This window comes from Pygocentrus nattereri, chromosome 19 (genome assembly GCF_015220715.1).
Source record: "Pygocentrus nattereri isolate fPygNat1 chromosome 19, fPygNat1.pri, whole genome shotgun sequence".
Lineage (NCBI taxonomy): Eukaryota > Metazoa > Chordata > Actinopteri > Characiformes > Serrasalmidae > Pygocentrus > Pygocentrus nattereri.
The window spans coordinates 38,354,948-38,375,598 of record NC_051229.1 but is presented as its reverse complement, the minus strand read 5'-3'; the positions used below and the strand labels follow the sequence as shown (position 1 = coordinate 38,375,598).

Here is a 20,651-nt window from a genome sequence, read left to right as displayed (position 1 = left end):
TTGTGGTTTACTGTGTATCGGGCTGTGGGTGTTTTGTGTTGAGTGTTGGTGCGACTTCTGCGACTTCTGGACACATGATGAATCCACTCTGTTGCAGGTGCTCTCACTCACCTGTTTGGCGAAGGCTGCGATGTCCTCGTTGAAAGAGTCAGAGGAGCAAACATCGCTGTGACCAGTCAGACCGGGAAGATGGGCGGGGTTCGACAGGGAGGTGGAGTCGCGCGGTGAGCAGGTGGCCAATTCACACTTCTCGAACACCAGAGCCAGGAGCGGGAACAGAGGATGACTGTTCACACACAGATATGAGGAGTCATTTTCCCCAAGAATTCAACAGACTGTCTTACTGTGATATATGCTCTGTTCTGATTGGCTGCCTCATCCAAAATGATGAAGTCATAAGGGGTGTTTCAGCAGAGGCTGGTTTTTGAAGGAGGCACAATACATGACAAAAAGTCTGTCCAAACCTGACTGAGAACAGCTTAGCATGGAAAAATGATCCAGACTTTTGAAGAATTTTGGCTGATTCTTCTATTAAGTCGTCGTTTTATATTTTGTTCCATAATAATTTTCCATTTATCTGTTATAATTATGCCTTTTATTGTAGCCACACAATAATTTACCCAGTACTATAACAACATCAGGCTTTATTTGGCACCAGTTCAGGTCAGTTTTCGACCACTGACTGGTCACATTAAATCATCACATAATTATTTATGTGACAGAAAACCTCAGTTTCTAAACCTACATTCATAAAAAAAAGATTTCTTTAGTAAAGACAGTGGTTTTAAACAACAACATAAACACTCAGAACCTTCTGCATGGTTTTTAAGAATAAAGGAGAATGTGTTGTATATGGTTCTATATAGCACCTTTTTGAAAAGGGTTCTATATAGTTCCAAAAAGGGTTCTGCTGTTATTACATTGTAGCCCTTTTGGTGCTAAAAAAGAACCATATATAGCACATTCTCTAATCAGAAGAACCAGTAAAGCATGCAACGGGTTCTTTGAGTGATCGGGGTTCTAGAACCATTGTCTTTAATAAAGAACCCTTAAAGAACCATCTCCTGAATCTCTTCACAGAAAAGCAAATGCAGTGAAAGGAAACTGAGAACTTGAAGCTGCTGCTTGAGTTTACTGTTATTACAGCTCTGTGCGGGAAGTCATCTGACCACCACAGCAACCTCCAGAGATCCCGCCTATTTTAACGGTTCTGCTACGCATTAGGAAGCAGACACAGGCACACCAGCAGGGTATGGATGGTTCTGGATTCAGATTAGTGACCGTGCCAAAACCACACTGTCCAGCAGAAAACACCCCTAAGCCGTAAGCTGTGTCTCACCCGTAGATCTGATCGCGGTGGTGTTTGAGCGAGTCAGGTATGGTGTGGTCGTAGTGAGGGGGGGGCAATGACCTCATCGCTTCGCCGTACCCCCCCACAGGCATAATGTCAGACCCTGGGTACTGCACCAGCTCTTCATACTGAGAGAGAGACATGGAGAGAGAGAGAGAGAGAGAGAGAGAGAGAGAGAGAGAGAGAGAGACAGAGACAGAGAGACAGAGAGAAAGACACAGATAGAGAGCGAGAGAGAGTGAGAGAAAGAGAGAGAGAGAGAAAGAGAGAAAGAGAGAGAGTGAGAGAGAGAGAGAGAGAAAGAGAGAAAGAGAGAAAGAGAGAGAGAGAGAGAGAGAGAGAGAGAGACAGAGAGAGAGAGACAGAGAGAGAGAGAAAGAGAGAGAGGGAGAGAGACAGAGAGAGACAGAGAGAGAGAGAGAGAGACAGAGAGAGAGAGAGAGAGAGAGAGAGAGAGAAAGAGAGAGAAAGACACAGATAGAGAGAGACAGAGAGAGACAGAGAGAGAGAGAGAGAGACAGAGAAAGAGAGAGAGAGTATTGAGTTAGTGAATGTAGACACAACAGAATCAGACACTGTAAAGCAAAATAGTGAATGCGTGGGACGAGGGGGCTGGGGTGGGGGGGGGGTGGTAGCTGTTTGAAGTTGCTGCTAATTTTTGCTCCTCCTTCATAAACACAGAGAACAGACCGCGTTTGATCTGTGCGCCGAGCGACATTCACCGTGGGACATGTACGAAAAAAAAACAAAAACCATAACAACAACAGCCATGAAGACAAAAGATGGTTCCTCGCCTTTTAAACTCAGACCCTAATTCTCCCACGTTCCTCCAGGTCTTTTAAAGCCCACTCAGTGTCACAACCGCTCAGTCAAATGAGCAGTATGCAAATGAGCAGCATGTAAATGAACAGTATTTAAATGAGCAGTCCCAGCATTGCTGAGCACTTGGCAACATGTTCAGGGAAGAAAGAAAAATTCAGCTTCTTCTTTAAACCAAGTTTACTTCAGTTTCGTGCTCTCATTTTTCAGTTTTTGAGAAATAACAGTTAAATTCTAGCATTAATTGAACACTGACTCAGTAACATTCCAGGACTAAATTTTATACGATCAGGAAAAATGCCACCGGACTTCCTCTGATTGATTTTTGTTTTGTTATTACATGTAATTTTCACACGTTTATTCACATTCAAATCTGTTTTGTTAAAAATAGTACTTAATCTAATAAATGATAAAAACTCTATTTGAGAGCAACTTGAATAAAAAAACCTAAATATTAATATTAAACAACTGAAGGGGGAAAAATAAAATACAAAAAATAGCGCGACGAATCAAAGGGCTTTTGAAATTATCAAACATTTTTGCACAACTTAACATGATTCTGCATCTAAAAAATCTTTTATTATTTTTTATCATTTATTTCTTTTTATTACATAAAATCTAACACAAGTTAACCCATAAACACCAGCTGCTGTCACTTTCCACTACTCTTTTTCTTGCTAGGCGCAAGGCATCATGGGAATTGTAGTTTTTTGTTTTGTTTTTTTTGTTTGTTTGTTTTTGGCAAGATAATTGCATTGAAATATCTCATGTGAAACTACAAATTACGAAAAGAACTCAGGAAAAATTCATGCGAGCTATTAAACGGATCAAACTCAGTTTGAATCATGTTTAATGAGAGGACAGTAGCGCAAAATTGCTAAGCAAAAGGAGCCGTTTGGAAAGTTATTTTTTGAAGTAAACAACAAACAACACTGAATAAAATCATAAAATGTTCGTGTGCAATCAGAGTCACAGCTGATGGTTGTATAACGCATAGACATACATACTTAACTTCTAAATCCCCCCTTAAATAAGAGTATTAACAGAAACCACTGCACACACAGCAATGACCTACAAACCTTTAAAACAAATAGGTTCTTCAAGGGTTCTTTAGTAAAGACAATGGTTCTATATACACTCAAAGAACCCATTGCATGGTGAAATGCTTCATCAGATTGATGGAGAATGTCTGTGTTTCTATATCGCACCAAAAAGGGGTCTTTCTATTCATACAAGCTTGGCATTATAGCAACAGCAGAACACTTTATGGTGTGACACAGAACCACAACATGTTCTCCATCAATCTGAAGAACCGTTTCACCACGGAAAGAGTTCATTGACTGTTCATGGTTCTATATAGACCCACTGTCTTTGCTAAAGAGCCCTGAACCCTATTTTAAGTGTGTACGTATTCTAATTGACAGGCTGCCATATTAAGGCTTCAGCACTGCCACAGTGGAGACAAATTACAGTAATGAGGCTTCAGCAATCAAGTTAATAAACCAGCGCCGACATCACGCACTACAGAATCACCACCGCTAAACCCTCAATCGAACAGCCATCAACAGCCAAAACACGAAACGCGACAAAACGCAACAAAACGAGGCTCTAATCTTTTTATTCTAGACAGTAAAATTAAGCCCTCACTCTTTTACTGAGCGTCTTCAGCCGCAACATTTAGAAGATGCATTACTGTCTTTCTCAAAGCTACAGCTCTAACTACGCTCTTCAAAAAGACGGCTCTTCAAGGGTTCTTCAGCAAAGAGAAGGGTTATATTTAGAACCGTGCTTACATGGGTCTTTGCAGTCAAACAGTTCCTCAGATTGAAGAAGAATGTGCTGTATTGGATTCTTTATAGCAGAAAAACAAGGGCTCTTCTATTGTTATAATGTCAAGATAGAAAAACCCATTTTTGGTGCTAGACAGAACCATTTTCAAAAAGGTTCTATCCAGATCAATGTACAAGACCTTCATCAGTCTGAAGAACTATTTCGCTATGCAGAGAACCATTTAAGCATGTAAAAGGTTCTATATAGAACAGAACCATTGGCTTTACTGAGAAGGCCTCGAAGAACCTTCTTTCTAAGAGTGAGTTGACAAAAATATGTCGAAAGATGTACAATTAAAGTTTTTTCAGCGAGAGTTTAAAGAAATAAAAGAAACAACAACACGACAGTGAACCATCTGTAAGCTTTTCTTTTTTGCACATTTTCCAGCTTTATTGCTTATAATAATTGTAAACTCTCTAAAGCATAGAGAAAAATGAAAAATGAAATTTCAGGAATTTTACGCAATAAGCTTCATAGAAATGTAAGTTGCTGCGACTGAAGTGCGAAGCTGCATTTTGTAGACAGTCATAACTGATGGGGTCAGAATTTCAGAATGAAATGACCTCTAATAGTGCAGGGTTTATTTATTTATAGGTTATTGATTGATTTAGATCAACAATGTTATTAAAACAGAGCAGGAGTAATAATAATAAAAATCTATTGCAACTTTTTAGGAGAAATTCAAATGCATTACTGCATATCGCAGCTGTTGGGAGAAAACCTTGTATCACCAAAATGGTAACTTTACAGGAGAAGGAAAAAACCTACGTTACTTTTAATGTAAGTCAATGGAACCAGAATTATTTCTACATACAATTATTTTTACATACAATGTAAAGACCAACATGCATTTTCAGATTATGTCAAAAACTGAAAAACGACAAAAATTTTAATATAATGTTTTGTCTGGACAGCAGCGAAATATTGCTTATATATTAGTTTATATTATGAAATATTGCTTGTTTGCTTTAGCCATTCAAACCTTTTTACAAAACTTTCAGTGAAGGTTAAAGAAAACAAGTCAAATATGCAGAAATCTGACTAGAAAACCTAAAAACAGAATTAGTGCCAGTTTGAGTCAAAGGTGTCCGTCATTTCCTCATGAATAAAATCACAGTAACGCATTTCAGCCTTTCAGTTTACTTTGCAACAATAAACTACAATACAGCTGATTTTTATCAAAAACCACCAGCCTAATGGGCTCACTTACAAAACAAGAACCACTGCACGCTTAGAAAAGATGATTCTCTAAGGGTTCTTTAGCATAGGCCATGGTTCTGCATAGAACCATGAATTCTAACGGAACCACTGTCATGCCTGAATGATTCTCTCATGGTGAAACGGTTCTTTTGTATGTGTATGGTTCTAAGTAGCATGCAAAAACGGTTCTTTTCTTTTTGGTGCTAAACAGAACCGCACACATTCTCCATCAATCTGAAGAACCACTTCACCACTTAAGCATGCAAATGGTTCTTTGATCGTTCACAATTCTGTACAGAACCGCTAAATCGCCTTGAACCAAATGATCTGCACGGTGAAGCTCATCTTCAGACCAATGCAGAATGCATGTGGTTCTATATGGCAACAAAAAGGGTTCTGCTGTTGTTACGATGTCAAGCTTTTGGCAGTAGACGAAACTATGAAGAGCCATTTTCAAAAAGGTTCTAAACAGAACTCCATGCAACACATTCTCCATCAATCTGAGGATCTATTACACCATGCATAGAACCGTTTAAGCGTGCAGATGGTTCTACGTAGAAGTAAACAGAACCGCTGCCATATTAAGAGTGTACAGCACATCCTAAACAGAATGAGGGCCTCACAGAGCACAAAGAGGGAAGATAAGCGTGTATTAGAGACTGATAATGAGGTGATGTATCAGGGTTATTGTCTCTGTTTAGGCCTCCATTCAGAGCCAGTGGGCCACAGGGAGCAGTTACAGCAGTTAGAGCAGTTAGAGCTGTTAGAGCTGTTAGAGCTCCTCTCCAGCCCGAGCTGTGACCTACTTTAGCACGATAGCCTGCTCTGCTCCTGCCTGCTCCTCCACATGCCCGCTCACATGATTCCTCCCGCTTAGATGACAAGAAACGCATCTTTCAGAGATACAGAGAGACATTTTTGACTCCTCCTGGGAAGAAAGTGAGCTGCTTTCACTGCTTTCACTCAGTAAAGCAGCAAAGGGGGCAACAGGGTGGACAGCGGTCGCCGTTGAACTAGTACGCCGGGTTAGGAAGCATTAAATTAAAGCAGAGAAAGATGATTTTGAGACGGAGAGACACTCGAATCAAAGCTGGGTAATCACTATTCACTCACATCCATACACAGTCGCGTCCAGCTGCACCGATATTTTAAGTTTTAACAGATATCATGATTAACGGTGGGCGACATGGGCAAATACGATATTTCGATGCCTCGAGAAATTTTCACGATGCACGATACGTGACAATATTTATTTTTTCAGACGTCTGATCGGAGAAAAAAGAAGCAGTAGTGATGGCTTTTAAGACACGATCAAAAACTGCGAAATCCAATTTTTATTCATAATTTATCACGATAACGAGAGGCGTTGTCATATTGCCCCGTTCTAATCATGATGTAGCTTACATTGCCCTCCAATTCAGAATAAACATAAATGATCACAGCCAATAAAAGCGCAGACATAGTCAGCGTCACACCAACTGAGAAGAGCAAGCGGGTTTTAAGGGAAGTCACATAATTAGCTAATATTAAATCGCATCCCACCCCAACACTGTAGCTATTTTATCACTGCAGTGGTCCACTCAAGGAAAAAGAATAACAGCCACTGTGGCAATATTCATAAATCTGGAGTGAAACAATTATGTATAATAGTCTTTTTGCAGCTATAAAACTCCCTAAATGTCTAGGGCTCAAAGTTTAATTACACCTTCCTATAACATTCAGTTTGCACTGAAGGCCCTCAAGTTACTGAATAATAAGCATTAGTATGTAATGTAATATGTACGTGATTTCAAGGGGTTATAGTTTTTGAGCTGACGTGACAAAACAAAGACAAGGAGCTCGGTTAGTAGGACTTACAAGCCCATCGGAGACAATGTGTGCGCCCCAAACTCACTGCGGTCGCAAAACGTGTGCAGAAAGAACTGAATTGCACTGATACAAAACCCTGAGGAGAGATTATTCAGCTCTGCTATGAAGAAATAACTAAAATATTAATAACAAATAAGAATGCATAAAAAAAATTTACATTAAACTAGAACATGTTTTAAAGCATTGATGCTCACAGGTTGTTCAGAGGTGGTTAGGCAGTGTTCATCTTTGTTGTTTTGTGACAGCAATTCATCTTGAATCCACTGTGTAGTGACCACACACCACTGGACGAGGCACAAACACCGTCCATTCAGCTCTGGAAGTTTCGTAAAGTAATGCAGCTCCTCTAAACGCACTTTTTATTGTATATCAAAAGGCATTTTTAAATTAGACCTTGACAGTAGTTGTTAAAGGGGAACTCCTCCGATTTTTAAAGTGTACATGTAATTAGACTAGTGTAAGGTAAACAAAGCTCAGAGTGGTTTGAGGTGAAATGTTCAGAACTGTTCACAGTGGTGGTGATAGGAACCAGACGTCCCTCTAAAAGCTCCTTCACAGAAAGTTCCTACATGAACTGGTTCTGAATTCACTGCCTGATGACTGAGACGCTGTTTTATGATAGTTTAGAGAAGGTTTTGGTCTTAAAATCCACTCATGGTGGAGGGATACGTAACACGTAGGGTGTTATGAGGGAAAATAGTCCCCTAAGAAAACTTATTTCATTCAGATTTCCATCATCAACATTCCATATAAACTCAGAAGACTCGTGTAGGTTCTCTGGTGGTTCTGGATGGTAAATAAAATGTCTATATTTGTGTTGTAGTCATGGTGACCCCTGGTTCCCATCACCACCACTATAAAGGCATCTGAACCATTTCATACCAAACCACCCTGAATAGCTCTGTTTACAGTTATGGGGAATTTTTTTAAAAATTGGTGGAGTTCCCCTTTAATGTGGGCTTTATGTAGAATGCATTTGCTTTTGATTTTTCCAGATTGTTCAGCCCATTTCAGCGATCATCAGCTCCAGCTGGACACAGCAATGGTCAGTTCTAGCACTGGAGGGTCAGTTAGCCAGCTCTCCATCTTTCAGCACAGCGCAGGTGGGCAGCTATGGGCGCGCGATGACCCACTGATTGCATCTCCGCAACCAAAGCTGCAGAAAAACAGCAGAAAGAAAAAAAAAACACAGCACTTTACCCTTTTCTCCATGCGCCACGGGGGGAGGAGGACACTCAACGGGGCAGTCCGGGGCAGCCGAGCAGTGTCCGCGGTCACTATCAGCACACAAAAACAACAACATTCAGAAGAGCTGCCTTAACTGGCCTGTGAGGCGCGCGAGTGCATACGGGCACCATTAACACCGCGACAGAACATCCAACTGCCCATCATCGCGATACGAGGCTGGAGCTGCTTCTTATTTGGAATTATCCGGTCCACCTTAAATGGCGCAGCTGTGACACTCTGGCCCAAGGCGCCAGAATGGCACTGTTGCCCCATTTAAGGTGGAACGGATCATTCCAAATAAGATGCTGGCCAATAAACAGCTGAAACTCTATCATCAGAATAAAGCGATGCGCGTGAACAGCTATTATCGATCTGATCTGATCTGATCTGCTCGCGAGCTCGTACCGATCTCTCAGGCCGACGATGCGATGCTCCGGTACGCGCGTGCTGCTGCTGCTGGCCTGGCTGCTGCTCTCGCGATGTCCATGGACCGAATGTGGGGGCCCTGTGAGACGAGAGGTGGGCCTTTAAAGCGCGGGCGCGCGCGCGAGCGAGCGAGGGAGGGGAGGGGAGGGGGGAGGAGAGAGAGAGAGAGAGAGAGAGAGAGAGAGAGAGAGAGTTGTTTTCGGGGGTCAAAACGCAACGGGGTCTCCTTGCCTCCCCTCCACTCCCGCATCCCCCAACCCCCCCCCCCCCACCCCCACCCCCTTATCGCACGCGCTCGTGCATTACAAACGCAGAGGGCCCGCCTCGCGCGAGCCTAATGATATACAACCACACATAGGCCGCACACAGGGGCGGAGTTAGTGATTCTAGGGCTCCAGGCAAAAGATAGGAATGCCCCCCCCCGCCCTCCCCAACACCCCCCGAGACCCCCCAACACCCCCCCCGAGACCCCCACCCCTAGACGAACATTATCAAAGTAGCTCCCACTGCACTGCAAAAAAGGACATACTGGCAAGAGTAACCTCCTTAAATGAAGCATATGTCTAATATTTCTCATTATGAGGGCATTATTAGATTATTTAATTACACTGGTAGACGTTATGCTTGTTTTTATTTTTTAAGAAATAAAGCTTAAAACCTGCAAATATGCCAGTACAGTGAGATAACGTGGTGCACTCTTAACAGTTCATTAGAAAAAGGCAATGGTTGTAGAACCATGACCACTCGAAGAGCCATTTGCAGGCTTAAAAGGTTCTTTGCGGGATGAAATGGTTCTTATATATATATATTTATACACTATATTTCCAAAGGAATTCACTCATCCATCCAAATCACTGAATTTAGGTTTTCCAATCACTTCTATGGCCACGTGTGTATAAAACCAAGCACCTAGGCCTGCAGACTGCTTCTACAGACATTAGTGAAAGCTGTGCAACAAGTCCAGTCGTGAAATTTCCTCTCTACTAAATATTCCACAGTCCACTGTCAGTGGGATTATAACAAAGTGGAAGCGATTGGCAATGACAGGAACTCAGCCATGAAGTGGTCGGCCACGTAAAATGACAGAGCGGTCAGCGGATGCTGAGGGGCATAGTGCGCAGAGGTCACCAACTTTCTGCAGAGTCAATCACTACAGACCTCCAAACTTCATGTGGCCTTCAGATCAGCTCAAGAACAGCGTAGAGAGCTTCATGGAATGGGTTTCCATGGCCGAGCAGCTGCATCCAAGCCTTACATCACCAAGTGCAATGCAAAGTGTGGAATGCAGTGGAGTAAAGAGCCGCCACTGGACTCTAGAGCAGTGGAGACGTGTTCTCTGGAGTGACCAATCACGCTTCTCCGTCTGGCAATCCGATGGAGGAGTCTGGGTTTGGTGGTTGCCAGGAGACGGTACTCGTCTGACTGCATTGTGCCGAGTGTAAAGTTTGGTGGAGGGGGGATCATGGTGTGGGGGTGTTTTTCAGGAATTGGGCTCGGCCCCTTAGTTCCAGTGAAAGGAACTCTTAAAGCTTCAGCACCAAGAGATTTTGGACAATTTCCTGCTCCCAACTTTGTGGGAACAGTTTGGGGACGACCCCTTCCTGATCCAACATGACTGCACACCAGTGACCAAAGCAAGGTCTATAAAAACATGGCTGAGCGAGTTTGGTGTGGAAGAACTTGACTGGCCTGCACAGAGTCCTGACCTCAACCCCATAGAACACCTTTGGGCTGAATTAGAGCGGAGACTGTGAGCCAGGCCTTCTCGTCCAACATCAGTGTTTAACCTCACAAATGCGCCTCTGGAAGAACGGCCAAAAATTCCCATAAAAATTCCCTAACCCTTGTGGAAAGCCCTTTAAGCCCTATCGATTAAAAATGAGATGTCACTCAAGTTCATATGCGTGTGAAGCCAGACGAGTGAATACTTTTGGAAATATAGTGTACATATATATATATATATATATATATTTATATATATATTGTTCCAGGAATGATTTGCATTTTTACATTGTTCCTTGCTTGGTGAAATCATTCTGAACATTGATAGAGAATGTCTGTATATTTTTCTATATAAATTTGGTTCTATATAGTAAAATGTCCTTCTCTATCTGGTCCTATAGAGGAATTCTCTATGAATCTGAAGAACCGTTAAGCCTGCAAATAGCTCTTTGAATGTTTATGGTTCTCTATGGAACCATTTTAATTATCTGCCAGTGCAGTTAGGTAATCTAATAATGCCCTCATAATGAGCAAAATTAGCCAAATTGACTACATTTAAGATGATTTCTCTTGTCAAGATCATATATATATATATATATAGATCAATAGACAGGCCGACAGACAGATAGACAGATAGATAGACAGACAGACAGACAGACAAACCAACAGACAGACAGATAGATAGATAGATAGATAGATAGATAGATAGATAGATAGATAGATAGATAGATAGATAGATAGATAGATAGACAGACAGGTAGATAGATAGATAGATAGATAGATAGATAGATAGATAGATAGATAGATAGATAGATAGATAGATAGATAGACAGACAGACAGACAGACAGACAGACAGACAGATAGATAGACAGACAGACAGACAGACAGACAGACAGACAGACAGACAGACAGATAGATAGATAGATAGATAGATAGATAGATAGATAGATAGATAGATAGACAGACAGACAGACAGACAGACAGACAGATAGATAGATAGGTTATTTAGCATTAACATGTACAGTGTGTACAGGGTCCTTGGCTCACAGGGGCCCTAGGCAGCCGCCTACCTTTACTGCAAAGGCTGCACACTCAGCTGCGTTTGTATCGCTGCCTAATTTGTTATCCTGTGGTCTCTGCATTGACTCCTTCTCCTTTACTTTCTCAAATAATTGTTCATTTGTTTAAAAAAAACAAACAAAAACAAAATAAAGGGATGCCAGATGCTTCAAAATGATCTTGTTTTCATTCATCCTGGGGACATTTGGTCCTCACAAACACAGAGTTAGGGGTCAGGGGTTTTTGGGGGGCCTCAGATGTAAACATTAGATACAATGAATTTGCACATATGTATAAATAAATGAAATATATTATATCATTACCAATCTGTACACACTTAAAATGACAGTTCTTTACGGGTTTTTAAATAAAGGCAGTGATCCTATTTAAAAGCACGAGTCTGATATAGAATCTGATATAGAACCATTTCTTGCATTGTGAAATGGATGGAGAATGTTTTGTATATGGTTCTAATCAGGGTTCTGCTCTTGTGACAATGTCAAGCTAGTATACAATAGAAGGGACCTGCTATCTGAATGGGATGTTCTAGACAGTGTTTGCACTTTCAATACGTTCTGTTTGCAAATGACACATAAACATGGTTGTTTACTTTTTCAGTCATCTTATTAGTTATTCTGTGTTATTATTAGAGTTCGAGGGGCCTTCAGAGTTGCTTGTGTAAACTTTCCATTGATGAACCAAAGCCAGCATCCCATCAAAGCCCTTCACTGCTGTGCTGCATTAATCTTAGTCAGCATATTCCAAAAGGCCTGCTCAGACAATGAGGTGCACGTCTAAGGCGAGGCCTGTTCACCCTGACTACCACTATCAGCTATTCAACTCTGTTCCCCAAATTCACACCAGTGAGGCTTTACCCATATGGAATTTCTAGGCCCATAATAAACACCTTACTGTGGCTGATATCAATAATCGATTATTTAAGTGGCTGCAAACATGAGTCTAGGTTATTGGTTACACCTGTCATTAGTAATCTGATTATCATCATCTGATAATCAGGGCTGTTTCCGAGGACTCAGGGGCTACAAGCAACATCCTACATCCTTAAAAAGGGAGTTCTTTAGTAAAGGCAATGAATATACAGTGGCATGCAAAAGTATGTGCACCCCTGGTCATATTGCATATCTTGTGAAAATACAGAGAAAACTATTCTGCACATTTTATTGCATAATCACTGTTTATTTGCAGACTTTATTGATGGGGACAAAAACTGAATTTAAAATGCAGCTCATGCAAAATTAATTGCACATTTCACACTTTATGTTTAATTTTGTTTCCAATATGTTAAACTCAGTAAATAAACAGACTAGAACGTGCAGAGAAATGTTATATTTGAGTCTGTGAGGATGTTACTTACACTTACAAAATCAACCGTTTGAATGGTTCTTTGCATAATAATTGCAAATATTGTTCCATACATAGCACCAAAAGAGTTTAGCAATAGTCATAGAACCTTTTTTTCTTGGCACCATATAGAAGCATTTTTGCTAGGAACATATATCATATTGGACAATAAAGAAAGGAATTAAACTTAATTTATGATATTTTCCCTCATTTATCAGTGAATAACATATATTTGCCATTGATATATCGTAATATCGTGCACCCTTGCATTGCACCCAGCTCAATTATCCCCAAACTTTGAGTAGGCTGCTCCATTTGTCATAATTTGAGGTCATTACAGATTTGTGGAGTCGCTGACAGCAACATATGGCCACCCATCCACTTCCACATTTGCAGTATAAACTCCTCCGTCCCCTCCCCTCATTCACCCCTCGCCATAAATAACCGTAAATGACAATTCGGCATTGTGGCTGTACTGTGTGAGCTTGCTTACATTAACTCAGCCTGTGAACTTTTCCAGTCCATACCCCGCTCACATTTGGGTTGCTGTAACTTAGCGTTTCTATGTGAATTACAAAAAAACGGGAACTCCACAGCAAAAGGGGAACTCGTCTTGTGTTGTAAATTACCTTTAAGCAGCACAATGGCGGTCGAGAGGGTTTCTTTTGCTGGCCACATGCTGGGAGGCGCCAGGGGGCTCCAGCACTTCAGGATCAAGCAAAGCGCCGCCTTTCAACACCACAGGAGGCTCCTTCCCCACCTTCACGATCATAGGCGCAAAGGCCTGAACAACAGTGGCTCAAAGGGGCTGCCAATGGAGCAAGGCCCTTTGAATGTTCGCCTTAATGGACTGTTTCCAGGTGTAATAGGTCAAAAACCTTCCGAGAGCACGGACGGAGAAGCATCTACAGGCTGCAGAGCTCTTCAGAAAACCTAGTTTTTCTGGTTTTGTTCCTTTTTTACACCTTTTAATAACTTTGTGTGAACATTTTATAACGAATGAATCAACAGAAATGATTTAAATTTACTTCGCATCAAAAGTTGGGTTTTTTTTTCTTTTACTAGAGCTGAAGTTTTGGGGATACAAGGTTTTTCTCACTACAGCAATGATACAATAAACATGAGCTAACACTGTAACACTGTCTACGCAATTAAATTCAGTTTAGTTTTATTTACATTTTACAGCTGATACCGCAAGCACTAAGTAGACCCCAAAAACAGAGCAAACGAGGTTGTTTGAGTTGAAAATTGAAAATATGTCAATATTTTGGCATTAAAATTATGCTTTATTAGTTATATAGCAATGGTGGTGATAGGACCCAGGGGTTGTCATAACAACAACACAATTATACACTCACCGGCCACTTTATTAGGTGCGCCTTGCTAGTAAAAGGCTGGACCCCCTTTTTCCTTCATAACTGTCTTAATTCTTCGTGGCAGACTTTCAACAAGGTGTTGGAAACGTTCCTCAGAGATTCTGGTTGGTTATTTGAGTTCCTGCTGTCTTTCTATCATCTGGAACCAGTCTGCCCATTCTCCTCTGACCTCTCACACCAACAAGGCATTTTCGTCCACACAACTGACCGCTCACTGGATATTTCCTCTTTTTCGGACCGTTCTCTGTAAACCCTAGAGATGGTTGAGCGTGAAAATCCCAGTAGATCAGCAGTTTCTGAAATACTCAGACCAGCCCGTCTGGCACCAACAACCACGCCACGTTCAAAGCCCCTTAAATCCCCTTTCTTCCCCGTTCTGATGCTCGGTCTGCACTTCAGCAAGTCGTCTTGACCACCTCTACAGGCCTGAATGCATTGAGTTGTGGCCGTGTGATTGGCTGATCAGCTATTTGTGTTAACAAGCAACTGAACCTGTACCTAATAAAGTGGCCGGTGAGTGTAGACATTTTATTTACTATCCAGAACCACCAGAGAACCTACACGAGTCTTCTGAGTTTATATGGAATGTTGATGATGGGAAATAGTGGAAAATCTGAAATAATACTTTTTTCTTTGGGGACTATTTTGCCTCACAGTGCTTTGCACATTATGTATCCCTCCACCACGAATGGATTTTCAGGCCAAAATCTTCTCAACACTACCATAAAACAGCATCTCAGTCATCAGGCAGTGAATTCATAACCGTTTCATGTAGTAACTTTCTGTGAGATAATAGTAGAAATGGAAAATAGTAGAAAAATTGAAAGACTAAGTTTTCTTTAGGGATCGTTTTGCCTCATAACACTCGAACTCGACATGTATCTCTATCCCATGAATAGCCTAAAATACTCAGATATTCATAACAAATTCATATAGTAACTTTCTGTGAGGGAGCTTTTAGAGGTGGACGTCTAGTTCCTATCACCGCCACTGTGAACAGTTCTGACTCTTAATCTTTAAATTATGCAGATTTGTTTTGTTTATTACACATTTCTATAACCTAAGAATAGTGCAAGTGGTTTGCATTGAGGTCCCTGTAGTTACACAGTGATAAGCCTGTGTATGAAATTAGCCAGGATTGTAAAGAGGGTAAAGGTCCTTATTTTGGAGATGAGAGGTTTAGTTTTGAGTGCAGAGCACAAGTGGAACAGTCACAGATGCATTGGTGTTGTTATTGTTGGGTGTTTGTTATAACAGTTTCTGATTGATCACCAGGCCTGTGTGTTGTTTCTCAGTTAGGGCTGTGGGTGATACAGGGCAGAAGGTGGAGGCCACTGATGTGACAGAATAAACCCATTAGGTGGAGGGTGTGAAGAGGTCAGTGGGACAGTGAATGGTTCTATTTTTACGTGCCCGTTAGTGAGCCACTGTCAGAGCGCAAATGTTTGTTTTGGAGCATTTGACACTGCCTGCCTCTCTCTCTCTCTCTCTCTCTCTCTCTCTCTCTCTCTCCCCCCTCTCTTTCTCTCTCTCTCTTCAGTCAACGTCAAGGTGTTTGTGCCAAAGTCAGCCTCCACTGCAGGCGATGCCCAAGGCTACAGGAGCGAAGGAGAGACAGAGGAGAACGAATGGCTGCAAGTACTCTAGATGTGCACGCACACTGTGTTCACTCACATCCATCCAGACAGCCACACTAAACCTAAAGCTCCACCCTGGCGGTTTATTTAATGACAAGGTTTGATGTAAATAAGCCAAAGAGTTTCTTTAGAAATGGTGTTAATAGTGTGTCTCTGCTGCAGGAACAGCCTCTAGTCTTCTGGGAAGGCTTTATGCTAGATGTTGGAACCTTGCTGTGAGGATCTGATTGAGCATTAGTGAGGTCAGGTACTGATGTTGGATGGTCAGTTCCGGATCACTCCAACTCATCCCAAAGATATTGATTGGAGCTCCATCACTCCCAAGAACACAGTTCCACTGCTCCACAGCCCAGTGCTGGGGGGCTTTATACCCCTCTAGCCCACGCTTGGCATTGGACATGGTCACCTTACAAGCTGCTCACAGTTTAACAGAGCTGTAGCTGAATTAACTCATTAGAGGGTCCGTCTGGATACTTTTGGACAGGCTGTGAATGATTTGTAATCTGTTGAGTTTGTAAACGGGGTTACACTAGCACTGTGCTTTCTGCACTGCTCACATTTTTCATGAAAAGTTTAATTTTCCATAGTTCAGCAAAAGAAGTAGTGCAGCATTGTTGTACTCCTGAGCAGAGAATGGAGGAGAGAGAATAATGGTTAAGAAAAAAAAAGGTTTGAAGAGCTTCGGCGTGTAAAGAAAGTAAACACATAAATCATTATAAAACTGGAAAAGCTGGCTTCTCAGGATCCTCAGGATATTCCAAAGGAAATGATTGGCTGATAAGTGTTTTAGCTTTTTTCAAGCAAACTGTTATATTATCTACACAGTATTGTGCAACACTGTACCATGTTGACACTATACTATACCAACTGTACTGTACTTCATTGACTTTACTGTATTAAACTGTACTGTACTATAATGATTACCTGCATGATACAGACTCTACAGTAAAATACACATAGTAGATTGTAGCTGACTATATTGTACTGTATTGTACTATACTATACCAACAGTATTGTACTATAAAGACTAATTGTATTGTACTATGCTGACTATAATGTGCTGCACTGAGTGTACTGTATCATATTGTACTACACTGACTATAGTCTATTGACCATACATTAATATTAGCAACAGTGTAAAATATTGACTGTACACAATACTGACTATACAGTACTATACTGGCTAACCTGTAACATAAAGTAGTACATTGTACTATACTGGCTGAACTGAACTGTACTATACTAACTATACTGTGCTATATTGAGTATACTGCACTATTATGAATGTAGTATAGTGCCAATAATGTTTTAGATTGATTCTATTGCCCTAAAATGACTGTACTATACTGACTGTATTATGCTTTCATGATATTATTTATATTGTATGATACTAACTATACTACTAGACTGTACTATACTATGTGCTTTACTGACTGTATTGTTCTACAGTATTGTAGTAAAATTACTGATCTGAGTGTATTATGCTATAATGATTACGTATATTGTATAGTACTTACTACACTGTACTATTCTGACCCTCTTATACTATAATGACTGTCCTATACTGACTATAATCAATTATACTATACTGAGTATACTGAATTCACTGACTACACTGTACTGTACCGACTATAATGTACTATACTACACTGACTATATCGTGTTAATGTATTACACTGTACTATAGTCTGTGATGTACTATACTGTGATGACTATACCATACTATAGTTACTATAAGGTACTTTACTGACTATATTGTACTGTACTATACTGAATATACTGTATTTACTGACTATACTGTACTGCATTGACTATACTGCACTATACTATATGGACTATACCGTATTAACTTATTACACTGTACTATACTGACTATGATGACATTAATGACTATACTGTACTATATATACTATAAGGCACTATTCTTTATTTACTGACTGTATTGTACTGTACTATATTGAGTAGACTGTATTTACTGACTATACTGTATTAACTTATTATATTATATTATGCCGATTATACTGCACTATACTATACTGACTACACCGTATTAACTTATTACACTGTACTATACTGACTATGATGTATTATACTGTACTGGCTATACCGTACTAAATTTACTATAAGGTACTATACTTTATTTACTGACTATATTGTACTGTACTATACTGAGTAAACTGTATTTACTGACTATACTGTATTTTCTGACAATGCTGTACTATACATTACTGATTATACTGTACTACATTTACTATAAGGCACTATACTGAGTGTATTACGCTATATTGATTACCTATGTTGTACAATGCTAACTATACTGTATTATACTCTATTCCACTACAACGACTTTCCTATACTGACTATAATGTACTGTATTGCACTGACTATACTTGCTAATACTGTTTTGTGCATGGTCTTGGCCAACCTTGGCCACCCACACTACTTGACACTGTTGACTTGGCTGTAAACTCATAATAGCTGACCTGACCCAGGTGCACCATGGGACATCAGAGGCCTCCTGTGAAACGGCAGTGAGTTAAGCGGTGAGAGGTGAAGGGGTTAACGCTGAGGAGAGTGCTTTTTTACGAGTGTGGAGTACCTCTCTGATTACTGCTACGTCTGGCTCCGCACCCATAAATATCCCTTCACCCCCTCACGCTTTTGCTCTGAAACACTCGCGTCTCTCGCGCTTCTATGACTTTCTCCTTACGCTGTTCTGCGTGAAATTCACAACTGCTAGCCCAGCAGGCCGAACCTGTTAGAGGGTTCTTTGCTTGCACGCTCCCACTCATTCTTGCATCATCTGCCTCATTAACTCTAGGCTTATTATCAGGCCAAGACTTATGATTCAGTAATCTGTTAAAAAAAATGATTTGGCAAACAGCAACTTAGTTTGCCATTTTTGCATTTTTTTGGGCTAACATCTTGCGCACTGACTCTGGTTTTGTGTGCGTTGTTATCCACATGGCTCATCTTTCCTTCTTTTTCATTTGGGAGGTATTAGAAAAAGCCTTGGCTCCTTTCTCTCCTCCAACAAACGGAGTATTTCTTATTCTCTCTTGCCCTCACTCTCCCTCCATCCTTCTCTCCTCCTCCATCCTTCTCTCCCTCCCTCCCTCCCTCCCTCGGCCGGTCTCCTTACAGATGGAGATTAACTCGGAGCCCAAGCCCCATCCGTTTTCCTGACTGTTTGTTATTAAGGAGATGGATGGCAGCTTGCAGTGCCAGGCCGACATAGCCGCAATTACACTGAGGCCGGTGATAGATAGAGGGATAGAGGGAGAGAGAGAGGGAGGAGATGGAGAGGGGGAGATAGAGAGAGGTGCATCTATCACGCCCCTTAATCTACCTGTCACTCTGGGCGAAAGGCAGAGGAAAAGAAGGAGAAGGGTAGAAGGGAGAGAGAGAGAGAGAGAGAACAAAAGAGAGGGAGAGAGAGAGGGAGAGAGAGAGAGAACAAAAGAGAGGGAGAGAGAGAGGGAGAGAGAGAGAGAACAAAAGAGAGGGAGAGAGAGAGCGAGAGAGAGAGAGAGAACAAATGAGAGAGAGACAATTCTCATCTGCTATAAGACCAGGTGCCAAAGTGCTTACTTTACTTTGCATCTTCTGTTAATGCAGAGGGCAGCCAGTCATACGTTACAATTTCTGGCCTGATAAGTCCCTTCTGACAAATTTTAATCAGAAGTGATTAACAGCAAGAATGAAACAGTCGCCTTTTGACTACTTCACAAAGTTAAGCATTAGTCATTTGATTATTTTAACAAGAAGCAGTTTTATAGACTGTAAACATCTGATTTATTAAGCTACCAAACAATACTGAAGTAACCAAACCGCACCAAGAACCACTAATCAAGCCATGCCAAGAACTATTAAACCACACTAAGAAACACCAAACCATACCAAGACCTACCAAACCATACCAAGACCTACCAAACCACACTGCAATTACCAAAACATACCAAATATACCACCTCATACCAAAACTACCAAACCATACTGAAATTATCAAAACATACCAAAAACTACCACCTCATACCAAAACTACCAAACCATACCAAGAAATACCAATCCATACCAAAACTACCAAACCACACTGCAATTATCAAAACATACCAAAAATACCACCTCATACCAAAACTACCAAACCATACTCAAATTATCAAAACATACCGAAAACTACCACCTCATACCAAAACTACCAAACCATACCAAGAAATACCAATCCATACCAAAACTGCCAAACAACACCAAAATACCAGACTATACCATGAACTACCAAACATACCAAGAAGTACCAAACATACCAAGAACTACCAAACCATATTGAAATGACCAAACCATATCAAGAACTATTAAACCAAAAAACACTGACAAATCCTACCAGAACCTACAAAACACAGGTTAGTCTTAGACAAAGAGCAAAGTTTCTGACCCGAAAGCTTGTTTATTTTCTTCGCTTTAGGCAGGCATGTGATTTATATGGTGTTACCCCACCATAGTGTCATCAATCAGCAATGGCTGGGGGGGGCACAATCGGACAATGATGTGTTGCAAACAATATCAAAGATCTATCAGAGACAAAAAGAGTCAGGCAGTGGCCCAGGGAAATCCTGGTCCCTGGTCCTGGAGAGCTGAGATCCACACCTCGATCTGATGTTCAGGCATGCCTGAAGACCTTCATTACCTGGATCAGGTGCGCCAGATTAGAATTGGAGCTAAACTCTGGGAAGCCCTATGGTTTTTAATGATAGGTTTAACATATCACAGTTGTG

The 20,651-nt window shown here is 41.0% G+C and overlaps 1 protein-coding gene across 1 annotated transcript in view; it reads right to left on the bottom strand.

Annotated features, from left to right (window-relative positions):
* The window catches only part of meis3 (myeloid ecotropic viral integration site 3), a 22,314-nt gene extending 13,471 nt beyond the window's left edge, over window positions 1–8,843 (bottom strand). The window contains exons 1-4 of the mRNA XM_017723515.2: window positions 8,702–8,843; window positions 8,270–8,346; window positions 1,340–1,479; window positions 112–286 (exon numbers count right to left, since the gene is read on the bottom strand). Coding sequence (XP_017579004.1) covers window positions 112–286; window positions 1,340–1,479; window positions 8,270–8,281 — 327 coding nt within the window. The 5' untranslated portion in view covers window positions 8,282–8,346; window positions 8,702–8,843. The remainder of the gene's footprint in view (window positions 1–111; window positions 287–1,339; window positions 1,480–8,269; window positions 8,347–8,701) is intronic.
* Between the last annotated feature and the right edge of the window lie 11,808 nt (window positions 8,844–20,651).